This window comes from Chiroxiphia lanceolata, chromosome 20 (assembly GCF_009829145.1).
Source record: "Chiroxiphia lanceolata isolate bChiLan1 chromosome 20, bChiLan1.pri, whole genome shotgun sequence".
Lineage (NCBI taxonomy): Eukaryota > Metazoa > Chordata > Aves > Passeriformes > Pipridae > Chiroxiphia > Chiroxiphia lanceolata.
In genome coordinates this window covers 3,340,653-3,353,651 of record NC_045656.1, presented here as the reverse complement: position 1 = coordinate 3,353,651, position 12,999 = coordinate 3,340,653, and the positions used below count along the sequence as shown (strand labels likewise).

Below are 12,999 nucleotides of genomic sequence, written 5' to 3'. Positions count from 1 at the left end.
GGGTGCCCAGGAGGTTGCAGCTGGAGGAACCAGGGCTGTCCCCCCTGGATGGGGGACACCACTCCCTGGTCTCATCATCATCTGATATTAAGCAAAGCAACAGAGGAGCCTGGGATGACACAGGGTGAGCTCAGGCCTCCTGCCACCTTTTCCACTGGAGGTTGGTGAAATTGGGGAGGTAGACAGGGAATGGCAAAGGGTACAATGGCCTTGAGGGGATGAGAAAGGTGGGCACAAGGACAGGCTGATGGGACCAGTGGCTGCCAAGCTGTGAGTGAACCCAGCTGGCCCTGGGGTGAGGGCTTGGCTGCTGGCACATGGCATCTCTGGTCACCTGAAGCCTTCACCATGTGCAGGGCCAAACTGGTCCCTGACACCTCTCTTGGTGGGAACACACACTTATGGGGTGCTCTGCACCCCTTGTGGGGGCTCTCACCTCCCCTGGGGTGGTGATGGGCTGAGCTAAGAGCAGGCATGATGCCAGGGGACTCCTCGGGCTGGAGGACCCTCCTTGGCTGCCAGTCACCTCTGAGCCTGGCAAGCTTCCCCCTGCAACCCCTTCCTCCCTGCCTGTCCCATCCTGCTGTTCACAGCCAGAGCCAAGGGGTAACACAGAGCATGGAAAGAGCCTTTATTTAGGAAGCATGTGGCACCCAGTGCCCCTGGGCCCTTTTCCCTGCTATCCCCCCCAACCGAGCCCACTGACATCCCTAAAAGCCACCCACCCCCACCTCCTCTCACTGTTCCTCTTGCTGTGGATGCAGAGACCTCCCCCTGACAGCTCCCCAAACACAGGACCCCCTCCCCAGCCACAGCACCTGCCCCATCCCACCCCCAGCCAAGCACCTCCGTCCCTCTGTGAGCACCCACCCCTGTGCCTGCCCCCCAGACCCCACAGCCCCTCAGAGCTGTGCCTACACCACGCCCCACCCCACATGCTCCCTGGCCAGGGTGTTCCTGTGCAACCCCATGTTGGCACAGGAGCAGGGACATCCCCTATCCCTGCCCTGCTACCGGTGTGGAGGCTCCTGCTGCTGCTGCCGCAGCCGCTGCTGCCTGCGGACGGGCTGGGGGCTGAGCACGGGGATGTGTCCGACGAGGCGCAGGGGAGAGCCTGGGCTGGGGATTTCAGAGCAGGGAGATGCTGGCTGCTGTCCCAGGGCTGGGAGATGGTGCTTGGGAGGCGCAGCTGGCACGGGAAAAGGCACAACGGCCTCCGAGGGGATGAGGAAGGCGGGCACAAAGCCGTAGGAGAGATCGAAGGCTTTGGGGGCTACTCCACTCCGTAACGGGGCAAGGCGGGCTGGTGGTGGGCTAGCCGGGGCACCTGGGCACTTCGTAGGGCCCGCAGGGTCCCTCCCCACCTGGTCCTTCTGCACCTGGTCCTTCTGCAGCAGCTCCTGCAGCTTCTCCAGCTGCGTCCGGCAGATGTGGGAGCGTGTGCGGCTCTGGCAGAAGGACTCCAGAAAGGACTCAAGGGGCAGGTCCTGGGCCAGGAACTGCTCTATCTGTACCTGTAGGATGGACAGTGGGACAACATCAAGCCAAAAGAGCTGTAGGACCGCAGAGGGGACACTCCTGGACCCTTGGACTCTTCTCCAGACCCTGGCATGTGGGAAGGCACGGAGAGCAGTCCAGGGCCCAGGCAAGGAACGGGCAGCAGCACAGGGGTCTCAGCTGACTCACCTCTGACTCTGCTTCAGAGGCATCGAGCCTGGCTTGGAGCTGGCCCAGGGCGCTCTGTGGGCTCCACTTCTCCAGGTAAGCCTCTGTGTGTCAGAAGGGGATGGGGCTGCCAACCTTCCTCTGGGTGTCCCCACTGCTGGGGTTGCCACCTTTCCCATCCCAAAGCATCAGCTCCCCCCTCCCTTGAACTGAAACACTCCCAAACACATCCCTGGGGCCACCTGCACACCAAGACCCGCATCCCACCTTGGCACTACGGCTGCTCAGAGCAGCTGTGGCTGCCCCATCCCTGGAAGTGTCCAAGGCTAGGTTGGACAGGGCTTGGAGCAATCTGGTCTGATGGAAGGTGTTCCTGCCCACGGCAGAGGGTGGAATGAGATGATCTTTAAGGTGTCTTCCAACCCAAACCATTCTGTGATTCTATGACTGGTCCCAGCCGAGGGTTCGCTGTGTCACAGGCAGCATCATCCCCCCACTGCTCCTGATCATGACTGGACCATTTCCCTGGGGCAGGTTCAAGGATGCTGAGCCCACCTGGACCCTCATATTAATTAATACAGGCCATCCCAGGCTCTGCCCCATCCCATCGGCTGCACCCCACTCACCCAGGCGCTGCTGCTTGTCCCAACATGCCTCTCGGATCTCCCGCAGCTCCTGGTACTTGATGGCCAGGGAAGCCTTCCCGTCCTCCAGCCGCGGGCGCAGGGACAGGTTCACCCTGGCCTGGGTACAGTTTGAAGCCAAACACATCTCCCGCTCCTGCTGCAGACTCTGGAACTGCGGGGACGGAAGCGTGGGGTGTGTGTCAGCACTGGAAGAAATGGGCAGAACCAGGCAGATCCAGCAGCCTGTTGGGCGGGGGTCCGAGTCCATCCAGGGGCGAACCCTCTCTTCCTGCACTGTCTCCACGCCTCTGCTCTGCCTGGAGCATCCCGGGGGGATGCAAAGGCTGGCGCCGGGCTGCGAACGGAAAATCCCCGCGCCGGCTGCCCAACCCCTCTTCAGGAAAAGGGCTCGGCAGCGGGCATGGATGGCGGGGGGGACCCACGCACCCTCCCCTCGCTGCACAGACACTGTCTGGGGGGGGGCGGCAGGGGAGACGCTGAAATGGGGCCGAGAGCGATTCCAGAATAACCTGTGCCCGCTCCCGCAGAGGAGCCGGGAGCGCGCAGGGCTCATCCCGGCTGCGCGGAGCGAGGCCAGGCTGTAAGGCGGGCGAGGGGCCGGGGCCTCCCCAGATCTCGGGGCTGCGGGGGGCAGCGGATGGGGTTTGGTGGCCGCGGGTTTGGTGGCCCGAGGCTGCAGCACAGGAGCCCCGGTCTGCCGTGGCCGGGACGCCCGAGCGAAGAATCCCCCGCCCCGCCGGTGGATTCTGCGGCTCCTCCAGAGCCCCCGGGATTACGGGTGTCAAGGAAGGGGCAGCGGGCGGCGGGGCCGGGACGGGCGGGGGATGCCCGGCCCCGCAGCGCCGGTGCCCGGGCCGCGGGCGGCTGCACCTTGCGCACCGGGACAGCCCCGCTGGGGCGAGCGGCGACGGCTCGGCCCCGCCGGCTGCGGGACACGGCCCCCCCCGATCCTCCTCGATCCCCCCGGCCCCCCGTTACCTTCCTGCTGAGGCGGGCGGCTCTCTGCAGCCGCGGCTCGTCCTGCAGCAGCGCCCGGAGCTGCGCCGTGCTCAGCGCCCCGAGGCGGCGCGGGGAGCCGGGCGGCGCCGCGGGCCGGGACATGGGCCGGGGCCGGGATCGGGATCGGGATCGGGACCGGGACCCCCCCCGCCCCCGCCGCCGGGAGCCGCGCGCGCCCCCCGCGCGCCGCCCCGCGCCCGCCGCCCCCGCCGGTCTTAAAGGAGCCGCAGCGGAGCGCGAGGCGCTCCCGGTCCGCACCGCGCCCGCCCCCGGCCGGGGGACACCGGCACTGCTCCCGCTCCGCGCACCCGGCGCACCGCACCCCGCTGTGCCCACCCGATACCCCGCTGTGCCCACCCGATACCTCACTGTGCCCACCCGATACCCTACTGTGCCCACCCGATACCTCACTGTGCCCACCCGATACCCCACTGTGCCCACCCGATACCCCGCTGTGCCCACCCGATACCTCACTGTGCCCACCCGATACCCCGCTGTGCCCACCCGATACCCCGCTGTGCCCACCCGATACCCCACTGTGCCCACCCGATACCCCACTGTGCCCACCCGATACCTCACTGTGCCCACCCGATACCCCGCTGTGCCCACCCCGCACACCGCTGTGCGCATCCTGCATCCGCTCTGCCCACCCGATACCTCACTGTGCCCACCCGATACCCCGCTGTGCCCACCCCGCACACCGCTGTGCGCATCCTGCATCCCCTCTGCCCACCCGATACTCCGCTGTGCCCACCCGATACCCCGCTGTGCCCACCCGATACCCCACTGTGCCCACCCTGCATCCACTGTGCCCACCCGATACCCTACTGTGCCCACCCCGCACACCGCTGTGCCCACTCTGCATCCTGCTGTGCCCACCCCGCACCCCGCTCCGCGCACCCTGCGCACCGCACCCCTCTGTGCGCACCCTGCGCTCTGCATCCTACGCCCCGCTCTGCGCGCCCTGCTCCCCTCTGTGCACCCTCTGCACCTCACCTGGCACAACCTGCATCCCGCACCCCACTGTGCGCGCCTCGCACCGCCCCCGCGCCGTGAACATCCCGCACCCTGCTGCGCACATTCCACCTGCTGCCGCCGTGGTCTCACCCGTCTTGTGACACTCCGGTGACCTGTTCTCGCGGCTCCGGAGAGACGGGAGCCAAGGGACACCCTGTGACTGGGACACCTTGTCACTACAGCTCTGTTTGAGCCCCTTTGGCCCCCAGGGAGGGCAGAAGTGGGAGCGCTGCCCCACTGGGACTGGGAACTGCTGCCAAAGGGTGCTGTGGTCACTAAATGTTTGCAGTGATTCAGAGACCTAGAAGAAAAATTCCAGGACCTCCCAACAGCCATCTCTCCTTGCTGCTACCAGCTTGTGCTCCTGGCACAGGAGAACTGCTCTTCCAGACAACACAAATCCATACTGGAGCTCTCCTGTGCCTCCTCTCCCCATGTTGTGGTGCCCAACACAAGGCAGGCACAGGCTGTACGTGGAGGTCCCACCAGTCCTCCGTGCTCTGGTTTGGGGGGCTCAGTGGTTGGTGCTGGAGGTCCAGGCTTTCTTTTTCCTCAGACACCCCCAGCTGCAGGTGCCCCACACTCTGCAGTGCTGAGGGCCATTTCCTGGAGCAGTGTCAGGTCCTTTTTGGCTGGGACATCTCCCACTGCTCATTTCTCTCAGCATTTTCTAATTTCTCAAACCTCTCTAGATGGCTCCCAGTGCGCACTGGGCTCCACAGCTGGTGGGCCAGGGATGGGTTTTCCCGGGCCGTGGAAGGTGAAACTCATGGCTGGTCCTGGAAGTGAAACTCATGGCTGTTACTGTGCTGCCCCAGGACAAAACCAGAAGGGGTTTGTGAAGGCCAAAGTGCTTCTCCAACAGTCCGTCCTGGCAGTGCCAGAACTCTGTGGGATGGAGGAGCTGTAGCAGTCTTGTCCTGCAGCCTCACAGCATTAGCTCTTTAGTCTGCACTTTTCCTGGCAAAAGTTCATCTAAATTGGTCTCAGAAACTTGGATATGGTGATCCCATTATGAACTTTGCCCTCATTAGTGTCTCCTAATTCAAGTGGAGAATTCCTCATTTCTAACATCTAACCTACTTCTGCTTTGCTTCTATTTCAGTTCGCTGCTTCTCGCTCACAGCAGACATTTACCAACGACTTTGAAATCTTGTTTCTAGAGGATCAAAGTATGTCTGTGCAGACAGCCAGGCAGCAAAGAACACATCCTGACAGACAGAGCCTCCCAGCAGGAGTGGGACCCTGGCACTGTGAGTGTGCTGATGATGTGGGATGAGTTCTCCCATGTGCCTGGTCCCTTCTGAACCCCCCTGTGCAGATCCCAGGGCCTTTATCGCGGTGTAACTGGGTTTAATTTTCCTACATCCATTCCTGTGAGAACCACTCAAGGCTTTCTGCCTCCAGGTTGAGCAACCTGGTCTAGTGCAAGGTGTCCCTGCCCATGTCAAGGGGGTTGGAATGAGATGAGCTTCAAGGTCCCTTCAGCCCAAACCAGTCTGTGATTCTGTGATTCTGTGATAATCCCAAGACTCCCATCCTGCCACCTGACGTGGGATTTCCCGAGCCTCATGGGAGCACACCAGAGACAGAGAACAGATGTCATTACTGGTGAATGAGCTCAAGCAAGCACATTTATTTGGATGCTTCACCAGACACTGCAGAGAGGCTCAGAGTACATGGAAATTTGTGGCATGCAGCTTTTTTTGCTCGCTGTGAGTTCTGGAGGCAGGGAACTCTGATGTCACTCCAGGGCCGTGTCTTCCTCCCGCAGGGAAGGAACGTGGGGAATCCACAAATTTCACAACTAATTTTTTTATTCTTGATTATGAACATAATAACAAGGAATCACTGGCAAGCACAGGAGAATAGAGCTGAGCAGAGGGGAGCCTGCACTCAGAGTGGGGATTGGAAAGTGGCATTTCACTAAAGCCCTGCTATCTTTGGGCTCCTCGCTCTGCTCCAGAGGGGTTCATGCTCTTTGGCCATTCAGAGCCTTTGCAGAGTGTCCAGTGTGGACAGGAGGAGGAAGAAGCACTAACAATATGAAGCTGGTTTGATGAGGATAAGGGAGGATTTGCAGTTGCCCTTGCACAGGTTGCCCCATGACATGCCACCCTTGTAATTCAGCCTCACAGAGTAACACGACGAGAACCACCACCCGCCCTCGTAGCTGTAGGCACAGTTCTTACTGTAAGTGTCCTGGTCCCGATCCTTTGTGGAGAATTTCATGTTGTCATGCATGTTGTTGGGATTGTCCGAGGTCATGGCATCCCCCGCCGTCCCGTTGTAGGCGCCCAGCCTCAGCCTGTAGCCGTGGGACTCGTCTTCCACGCTGAACAGGTTGTAGTCTGCGAAGCTGATGGTGTCTGCAGAATCCTGGATAACAAACCTGACCTGGTAGACCTTCTGCTTGGCGATCTGGTGGATGTACTCGGTGCCCAGCCAGTACTCGGTGCGCACGTTCCCAAAGCCGAACTTGTAGGTGCTCCAGGACTCGGCCCAGGTGACTGGTGTGTCTCTCTGGTTCCTCTGGATCACGGTCCAGCCCCCGTGGGTCACATTCATCTCACAGTACACCACGAGGTGGTGGAGCCCTTTGGGCTGGATGATGTAGACACCGCTGTGGCTGCCACGGGGAATCTCGCTGCAGTCCTTGGGCCAACCTGGGGCTGGAAACAGAGATGGTTATTAAATCCCACACAATGACATGCTGAAAGTGGGATATTCCTTTTGTGCCTAGAGCTTTTTGCACACACATTCCTTCCACGGGCTCTGTTCCTGCCACTGTATTCGTGCCACGTGCTCACAGGAGTAAATCAAAATTTTGACTTGATCAGTGTAGGAGTTGAGCTTCACATCTTCCTAAGACAGTGTGTCCTGATGGGGACACACTGTATGGGCCTGGTGAGACCAAGCCAGGCATCGCCATCACCCAAGGACCCTCGCCCAGGTTGGGTTCAGTCTCACAGTGCTGTGGTGATTTGCCTGTGCCATGCAGGTGATGTATGACCACAGACAAATGCAAATCTGGGTGACAAAGCCACTTGTGGGTACAGCAGAGAAGCTTTAGACCTTTGCAGGAATCTCAGAAACCCCAGAGAGATGGTGATCACAACATCAATATCATTAACAGTTAGATCAGCCCTTGGAAACTCCACAGGGCAAAGCCATCGGTGTTCTCTGGGCTTACCCAGGTAGCTCTGTAGAGACTTCCTGACTTGTTGGATTTGATTATGGCCTTTCCATGCTCCAGAGTGTCAGCACCTCATGCAACAAACAGCTGAATGCACCTACAGGCTCCTGGGAAGGGACTTGCTCATCTCCCAGTACCTCTGCCACTGGTTGTCCCCACTCAGATAGGACCTATCTTTGGTCCTATGGGCTAATGTTGACCCAGCCAATTCAGTAACACAGTCAGCCCCAGTCTTCTCATCAACTGTGTGGTGAAAATGGGAAAATTACCAATCACCACCTCCCAGTAATGAATCATCACTTTCCAGTTTGGATGTTTGGCTGGAAAATTCCCCACGCTAAAGGTCCTCATCGCCCACTGAGGTTATGAGCTGTGGCTCCTCTGCAGCCCATCAGAAAAACAGTATTTCTCCTGGGAGGAGCCAATGCACGTGTAGGACATGGATAAAGTGTCTGAGAGCTGTTGGTGAGCCCAGCAGCAGTGAAACCTCCCAGGCAGACGCAGAGACTCACCGTGACTTGCTGGCGGGTGGTGGCCGATGTCTCTGGCCTGTCGGACATGTCCATCACCATCATCTAAATTAACAGAACAGGGGAGACATGTCAAATGCCTGCTGGGAGAGCATGATCCTCTCCAGATGATATTCCTGTTTTTCTCTCGCTGTCCCTAATTCCAGAGGAACTTTCTGATTTCAGATATCAGTAAGCCAGTAGTTTAGGGGAATTTACGTGATGTTAGAGTGGGGCAGATGACTTCCTGGTGGAAAGGATTTTTGGGCACACTGTGTGGGGGAAAGACCCTAAGTGGGGGCAACGACACTGGGAAGATGGTTGTTAAAGTGCAGCAGCAGCAGCTTGGAAGGGACTCAGGAAGAAGAGGGATTATAGGGGGAAGAAATGTGAGACCAGACACAGGAAAACTAGTGCAGGTATCAGGAGTTGGGAGAGGGCTCTGCTCAGCTGGCTCAGAATGGAATTTGAAGGGTGTTGCTGGAAGAGAGGATGGTTTTCAGTGAGTTAATGCAATTCTTTTGTAAGGACATCTTCTGTGTATCCACTGAGAGGAATGAGTCACAGGCTTATGGAATCACAAAAGTCATTCCTGTCCCCTCTCTGGAACAGACACCTCATCCTGCAGCTGCTGCTCTGACAGCCTCAAATACCTGCTCCCTGCCACCCTCAAATACCTGTTCCCTGCTTTCAGCTGGTGCTGTTCTACCCCCTCCCTTGTGAAGTGTTTAACTTATGGCTCTTGCACACTGTGTGTAAGCCCATTCCTGACACAGTCGGCCTGCCAGATTTTTGACTCTCTGAATTTTGATGTTGGCTCTCTTTTTGTCTCCTTTTGACTCTCTCCACTGCCTGAGCCTGTGTGGGGTGGGAAACACTCATGTGACATGGTCTGGTGGACCTTCTTACCATGGCATTTATTTTACTGCAGCCATATGAAACTGTTCACTCATGTTCATTTTGTAAGCCACAGTCTGCCCCTGCTCCTCTCTGCCTTCATTCCCCATCCATTTGGACACATTCCTCCTCAAGTCAAGACTTGGAATGCTGGCCTGTCTTCTCTGGCATGCCTCCCTGCTCACCCAGCTTGCATTCATGCTGCTGATATTTTCAGAGCACGCTACCAGTGCTGTGAGTGAGAGATCACAGAATCACAGAATATCCCAAGTTAGAAGGGACCCACAAGGGTCATCAGGTCCAACTCCTGGCCCTGCACAGATCAACCCCAAAATCACACCATGTGCCTGAGATCACTGTGCAGTCCAGAGCACATTTTCTTTCTCTCCTCAGACTTGCAGTTCCTGGTGAAGCCCAGGCTCTTGTCTCAGTCATGAGGCTCCCTGTGTTGGCAGTTTCCTGACAGCTGATGTGAAACCAGCACCAAACACCTGGACTTTGAGCTCTTCTGCCAGGAATTCTTCCTTCTCCCTTGGAAGGGAACCAGCATTTTCTGTTGTGCCACGTTCCACCCACAGCCCCTGTTTTTTATCCAGGAGCATTTCCTGAAGGCTTTCTCATTGCTCCAACATACCCTGGCAACTGCAGGTTACTCTGTGCCACCACCTGGTTGCCACTGCCACCGGGTTGCCACCACCACCAGTGCCCCTGCTTGGACTCAACTTCATTTAGTTCCTCTTTGTATTGAGGACTCCCTTGAATTGAGTTCTCCCCTGACCTCATGATTTCCAGGTGGGGACCATTCTTCCTGTCCTTAAAACACATCATGAACATCTTTAACCCTGTTTCTCCAAGGAAGAGCCCATGACCCTTGCTGCCAGTGGGACCAAACCTGCCCCTTCTCCTGGGATCCTGTGAGGAGCTCTGTGTAGGATCTGACTGATCAGGACCTTATTTGCCTCCTTCTGTTGTACTGGACACTTACCAGGCTGGGGGGACTCTGGAGGAGCATTCATAATGTCGTCCATCGTGCCATTGAGGAGGTACAAGTTTCTTATGTCAAGGTCAGGAAGAGATGCTGCCAGGGCCAGCAGGCAGGTAAGAAGCAGAAGACAAAGGCACTGGGTAGCTGAAATGGGAAGAGATTGGAAAAAGAAGAAAGAGATCATAACTCTTCCATTAGAGAGCCATGAATCCCATTGGATTCCTTTACCTGCCGAGTAAAATAGGAAAATAAAACTCTTTCTGTGTAGAGCTCCCTCTTGGAGCCATGAGGCCCAAGTAGATCAGCTCATTTATGAGACACACCCTACTCATTACCAGGAGCCACTAGTGGTGGCACTGCTGAGGTGGTTTTTGAGACAGAAAAAGTACCAAAACCTTGTCCAGTGCCTGTTCTGTAATCAGAAATCCCTGTAAAACCCGAGACTGGAGGCTGGAGACAACAAGCAGGGTGAGCATGGAGGGAGGAATCCCCTTTCTTGCCAGCTCCCATCACACTCCCATGACACACTCACCTTGTCTGAGCCCCAGGGCTGTGGGCAGTAAGACCCCAGGTGTCTGGGTGGGAACAAGCCCCAGGCAGGGCTATGTGTGTGCAAGCAGCAGACAGAGAGGGGCAGCACAGACCTTCAGGAATTACAGCCTGGCTGGGGAAAATGATGCCCTTTGTGTGGTTATGTCGGTTATGTGGCTACTTTAAAATTTCCATATGTAGCCAGCTGCTCTGGTCTGTTCTTGTTCAGAGCAGCGGGGGAAACCAGCACACTTTTTGCAATATTAAACTTAAGTAAAATAACAGGAATTTTACCATTATTCCTAAAGAGTGGAGCATCCATTTTCTAGTCTAGAATACTTTACACTTTCCTCAGAGAACTGAAATTCGCTAAGAAAGGTAAATATGAGGCTTGTAAAACGGGCTTTCTGGCACTCCAGAGCTACACTGGTAGAGCCTTGAAATAGCAGAGCATGCAGGCTCCTGCCCCAGTTCCCAACCCAAGGCACAGCAGGCTCAGACAAGGTGGTGGACTCGGCACTGGGATGTTCAGGCTGTGGGGAGGAGGGACCTTGCAGCAGACGAAGTGCTGGGGTGCTTTGTGACCCACAGCCACATGCAGAGGTGCCATCCCATCCCATCCCATCCCATCCCATCCCATCCCACTCCATCCCATCCCACCCCACACTCACCCATGTCGCCTCTGCCGGGACCCTGCGGAGCACAGAGCCAGGTGGTTTTGGCCTGGCTGGAGGGGTGTCCAGCCTGAAAGTTATAGGGCTGATCAGGCAAGGGGGTGGAGGCACGAGACCCAAACCACAGCACTTGTCCTCTGCTTGGCAACAAGACCAGTGGCTCAGGGCTTATTTGCTCTCCACCATCAAGTGATCAGTCCTCACACAACGAAGCCTGCGTCTCACACAGGTGAAGAGCTTTCTTCAGAGGCAAAGCAAATAATTCGGTGCCCATAAGCAAATGTCTTAAAATAACCACAATTTACAGTGCCCAGCTGCCCCCCTGCCTTGGCAGGGTTTCCCCAGGGAACGACATTCTTGGGGCACCTCCACACAGTTTAACTGCTAAGTAAATACCCGGATGACATTCCCCTTCTGGATGGAAATCAAACATCAGACGTAAATCGCTCTCTCCAGAGCCGGCATTGAGCTCAACAGCCCCTGGGGACCCCACAGACCCTTCAGGGAAGAGGTACTCCAGTGTTCCTGGGAAACTGTGCCCCGAACTTCAGAAAGTGCCACTCCAGCTGCCTCCTGCCCCCCACTGCGCTGCCCCTTGCACAACTCACACCGTGGTCCCCCCGGCACGATCACGAGTTGGACTTCTGGGCATCGTGACGTGACGCTGATGTAAAATGGTCTCACTTCAAGCCCCTCTCTGCTCTAGGAGTGCCTACACTGTGGATGTCTTACAGAAAATGCCAGACCTCCTTTTCCTCAGGGGTTGATGCCCACGGCGTTCTGAGTTATGAAGATTCCTTTGCCCCAGCATCCAACTGGGGCTGGACAGCCAGAGCCTGTGGCAGAGTGGGCTGGAATTTTGTCACAGGCTGTGTCCCCACAGTGTGGCCACCCAGCCATGGACACTCCTGTGGCTGCCCTGCTGTGCTGCTGACCAACAGCAGGTACAAGCAAGGCCAGACAGAGACCCTCAGCAGGGCTTCTCCAACAACATCCAGTCCCCAGGCACCTTTTCCAGGAGGCCTATGTTGGGATTAGGGTGTGCAAAGCAGGTAGGAGAAAGGCCACAGAGGGGATTTCTCCAAGCTCCCAGCTATATCCTGGGGCTCAGCTCCTGTTCAGTGTAAGTTTCATAAAATCACAGAATCCTGGAATGGTTTGGGTTGGAAGAGACCTTAAATACCATCTCATTCCACTCCTCTGCCATGGGCAGGGGCACCTTCCACTAGACCAGGTTGCTCCAAGCCCCATCCAACCCGGTCTTGATCAATGTTTAGTACTGAAAGAACCACAAATCTGTTTGTGGCTTCATCCCAGGCTGCATCTGGAAAAACGCACCCAGGAGGGTGAGGGAAGGGATTATTCCTTTCCATGGGTGAGACAGCAGACGGAGTGCTGTGTCCTGTGTGGGGGCCCCCCCTGCAGAGCAGTGGCTTCAGCTCCAGAAGGATCCAACTAAGAGCCCCAGGACAGCTGAGGCAGGAGCACATGGCATATGTGGAGAGGCTGAGAAAGATGGGCTTGTCCAGCCCGGAGAAGGGAAGGCTGAGGTGGGATCTTGTGGCTGCCTACAGCTACTTGGGCAGGAGGATGAGGAGCAGGTGGAGTCAGGCTCCTCAGAGCACTGTGTCTTATTTTGGACCCCTCATTGCAAGAAACAGACTGGAGCAAGCCTGGAGGGCACCAGACTGGCTGGGAGCCTGGAGTTCAGGATGTTTCAGAATTGGAGAGAACTGGGCTTGTTCCACCTGGAGAAGAGCAGGCACTGGAGAGGTCCTGTTGCTGATGGCAATCATCTCATGGGAGGACACAGAGAACAGGGAGCTGGACTGTTCAAGGAGGTCCACGGTGGTGAGATAAGAAGCAACGGATCTAAGTC

General features: G+C 57.1%; 2 protein-coding genes across 2 annotated transcripts; both read right to left on the bottom strand.

The window, feature by feature from the left end:
* Positions 1-623: 623 nt before the first annotated feature.
* Positions 624-3,449, bottom strand: VPS37D (VPS37D subunit of ESCRT-I). Its single transcript, XM_032707644.1, has 4 exons — positions 3,291-3,449; positions 2,292-2,463; positions 1,687-1,769; positions 624-1,514 (listed from the first exon to the last, which is right to left on the bottom strand). Exons 1-4 carry the CDS (start codon positions 3,411-3,413, stop codon positions 1,011-1,013), a joined length of 882 nt encoding a protein of 293 aa, XP_032563535.1. The 5' UTR covers positions 3,414-3,449; the 3' UTR covers positions 624-1,010.
* Positions 3,450-5,942: 2,493 nt separating this feature from the next.
* LOC116796767 (fibrinogen-like protein 1-like protein) lies at positions 5,943-11,249 on the bottom strand. Its single transcript, XM_032707652.1, has 4 exons — positions 11,118-11,249; positions 9,916-10,059; positions 8,037-8,099; positions 5,943-7,000 (listed from the first exon to the last, which is right to left on the bottom strand). Exons 1-4 carry the CDS (start codon positions 11,119-11,121, stop codon positions 6,366-6,368), a joined length of 846 nt encoding a protein of 281 aa, XP_032563543.1. The 5' UTR covers positions 11,122-11,249; the 3' UTR covers positions 5,943-6,365.
* Between the last annotated feature and the right edge of the window lie 1,750 nt (positions 11,250-12,999).

Excerpts from the sequence above, each read along its gene's own strand:
- LOC116796767 (XM_032707652.1), bottom strand. Across the intron at positions 8,100-9,915 it reads TCCAGAGTCCCCCCAGCCTG|ATGATGGTGATGGACATGTC; the intron begins GTAAGTGTCCAG and ends CTGTTAATTTAG. Across the intron at positions 7,001-8,036 it reads CCACCCGCCAGCAAGTCACG|CCCCAGGTTGGCCCAAGGAC; the intron begins GTGAGTCTCTGC and ends CTCTGTTTCCAG.
- VPS37D (XM_032707644.1), bottom strand. The coding sequence starts at position 3,413 with ATGTCCCGGCCCGCGGCGCCGCCCGGCTCCCCGCGCCGCCTCGGGGCG. Across the intron at positions 1,770-2,291 it reads GGACAAGCAGCAGCGCCTGG|AGGCTTACCTGGAGAAGTGG; the intron begins GTGAGTGGGGTG and ends TCTGACACACAG. Across the intron at positions 1,515-1,686 it reads CCTCTGAAGCAGAGTCAGAG|GTACAGATAGAGCAGTTCCT; the intron begins GTGAGTCAGCTG and ends TCCATCCTACAG.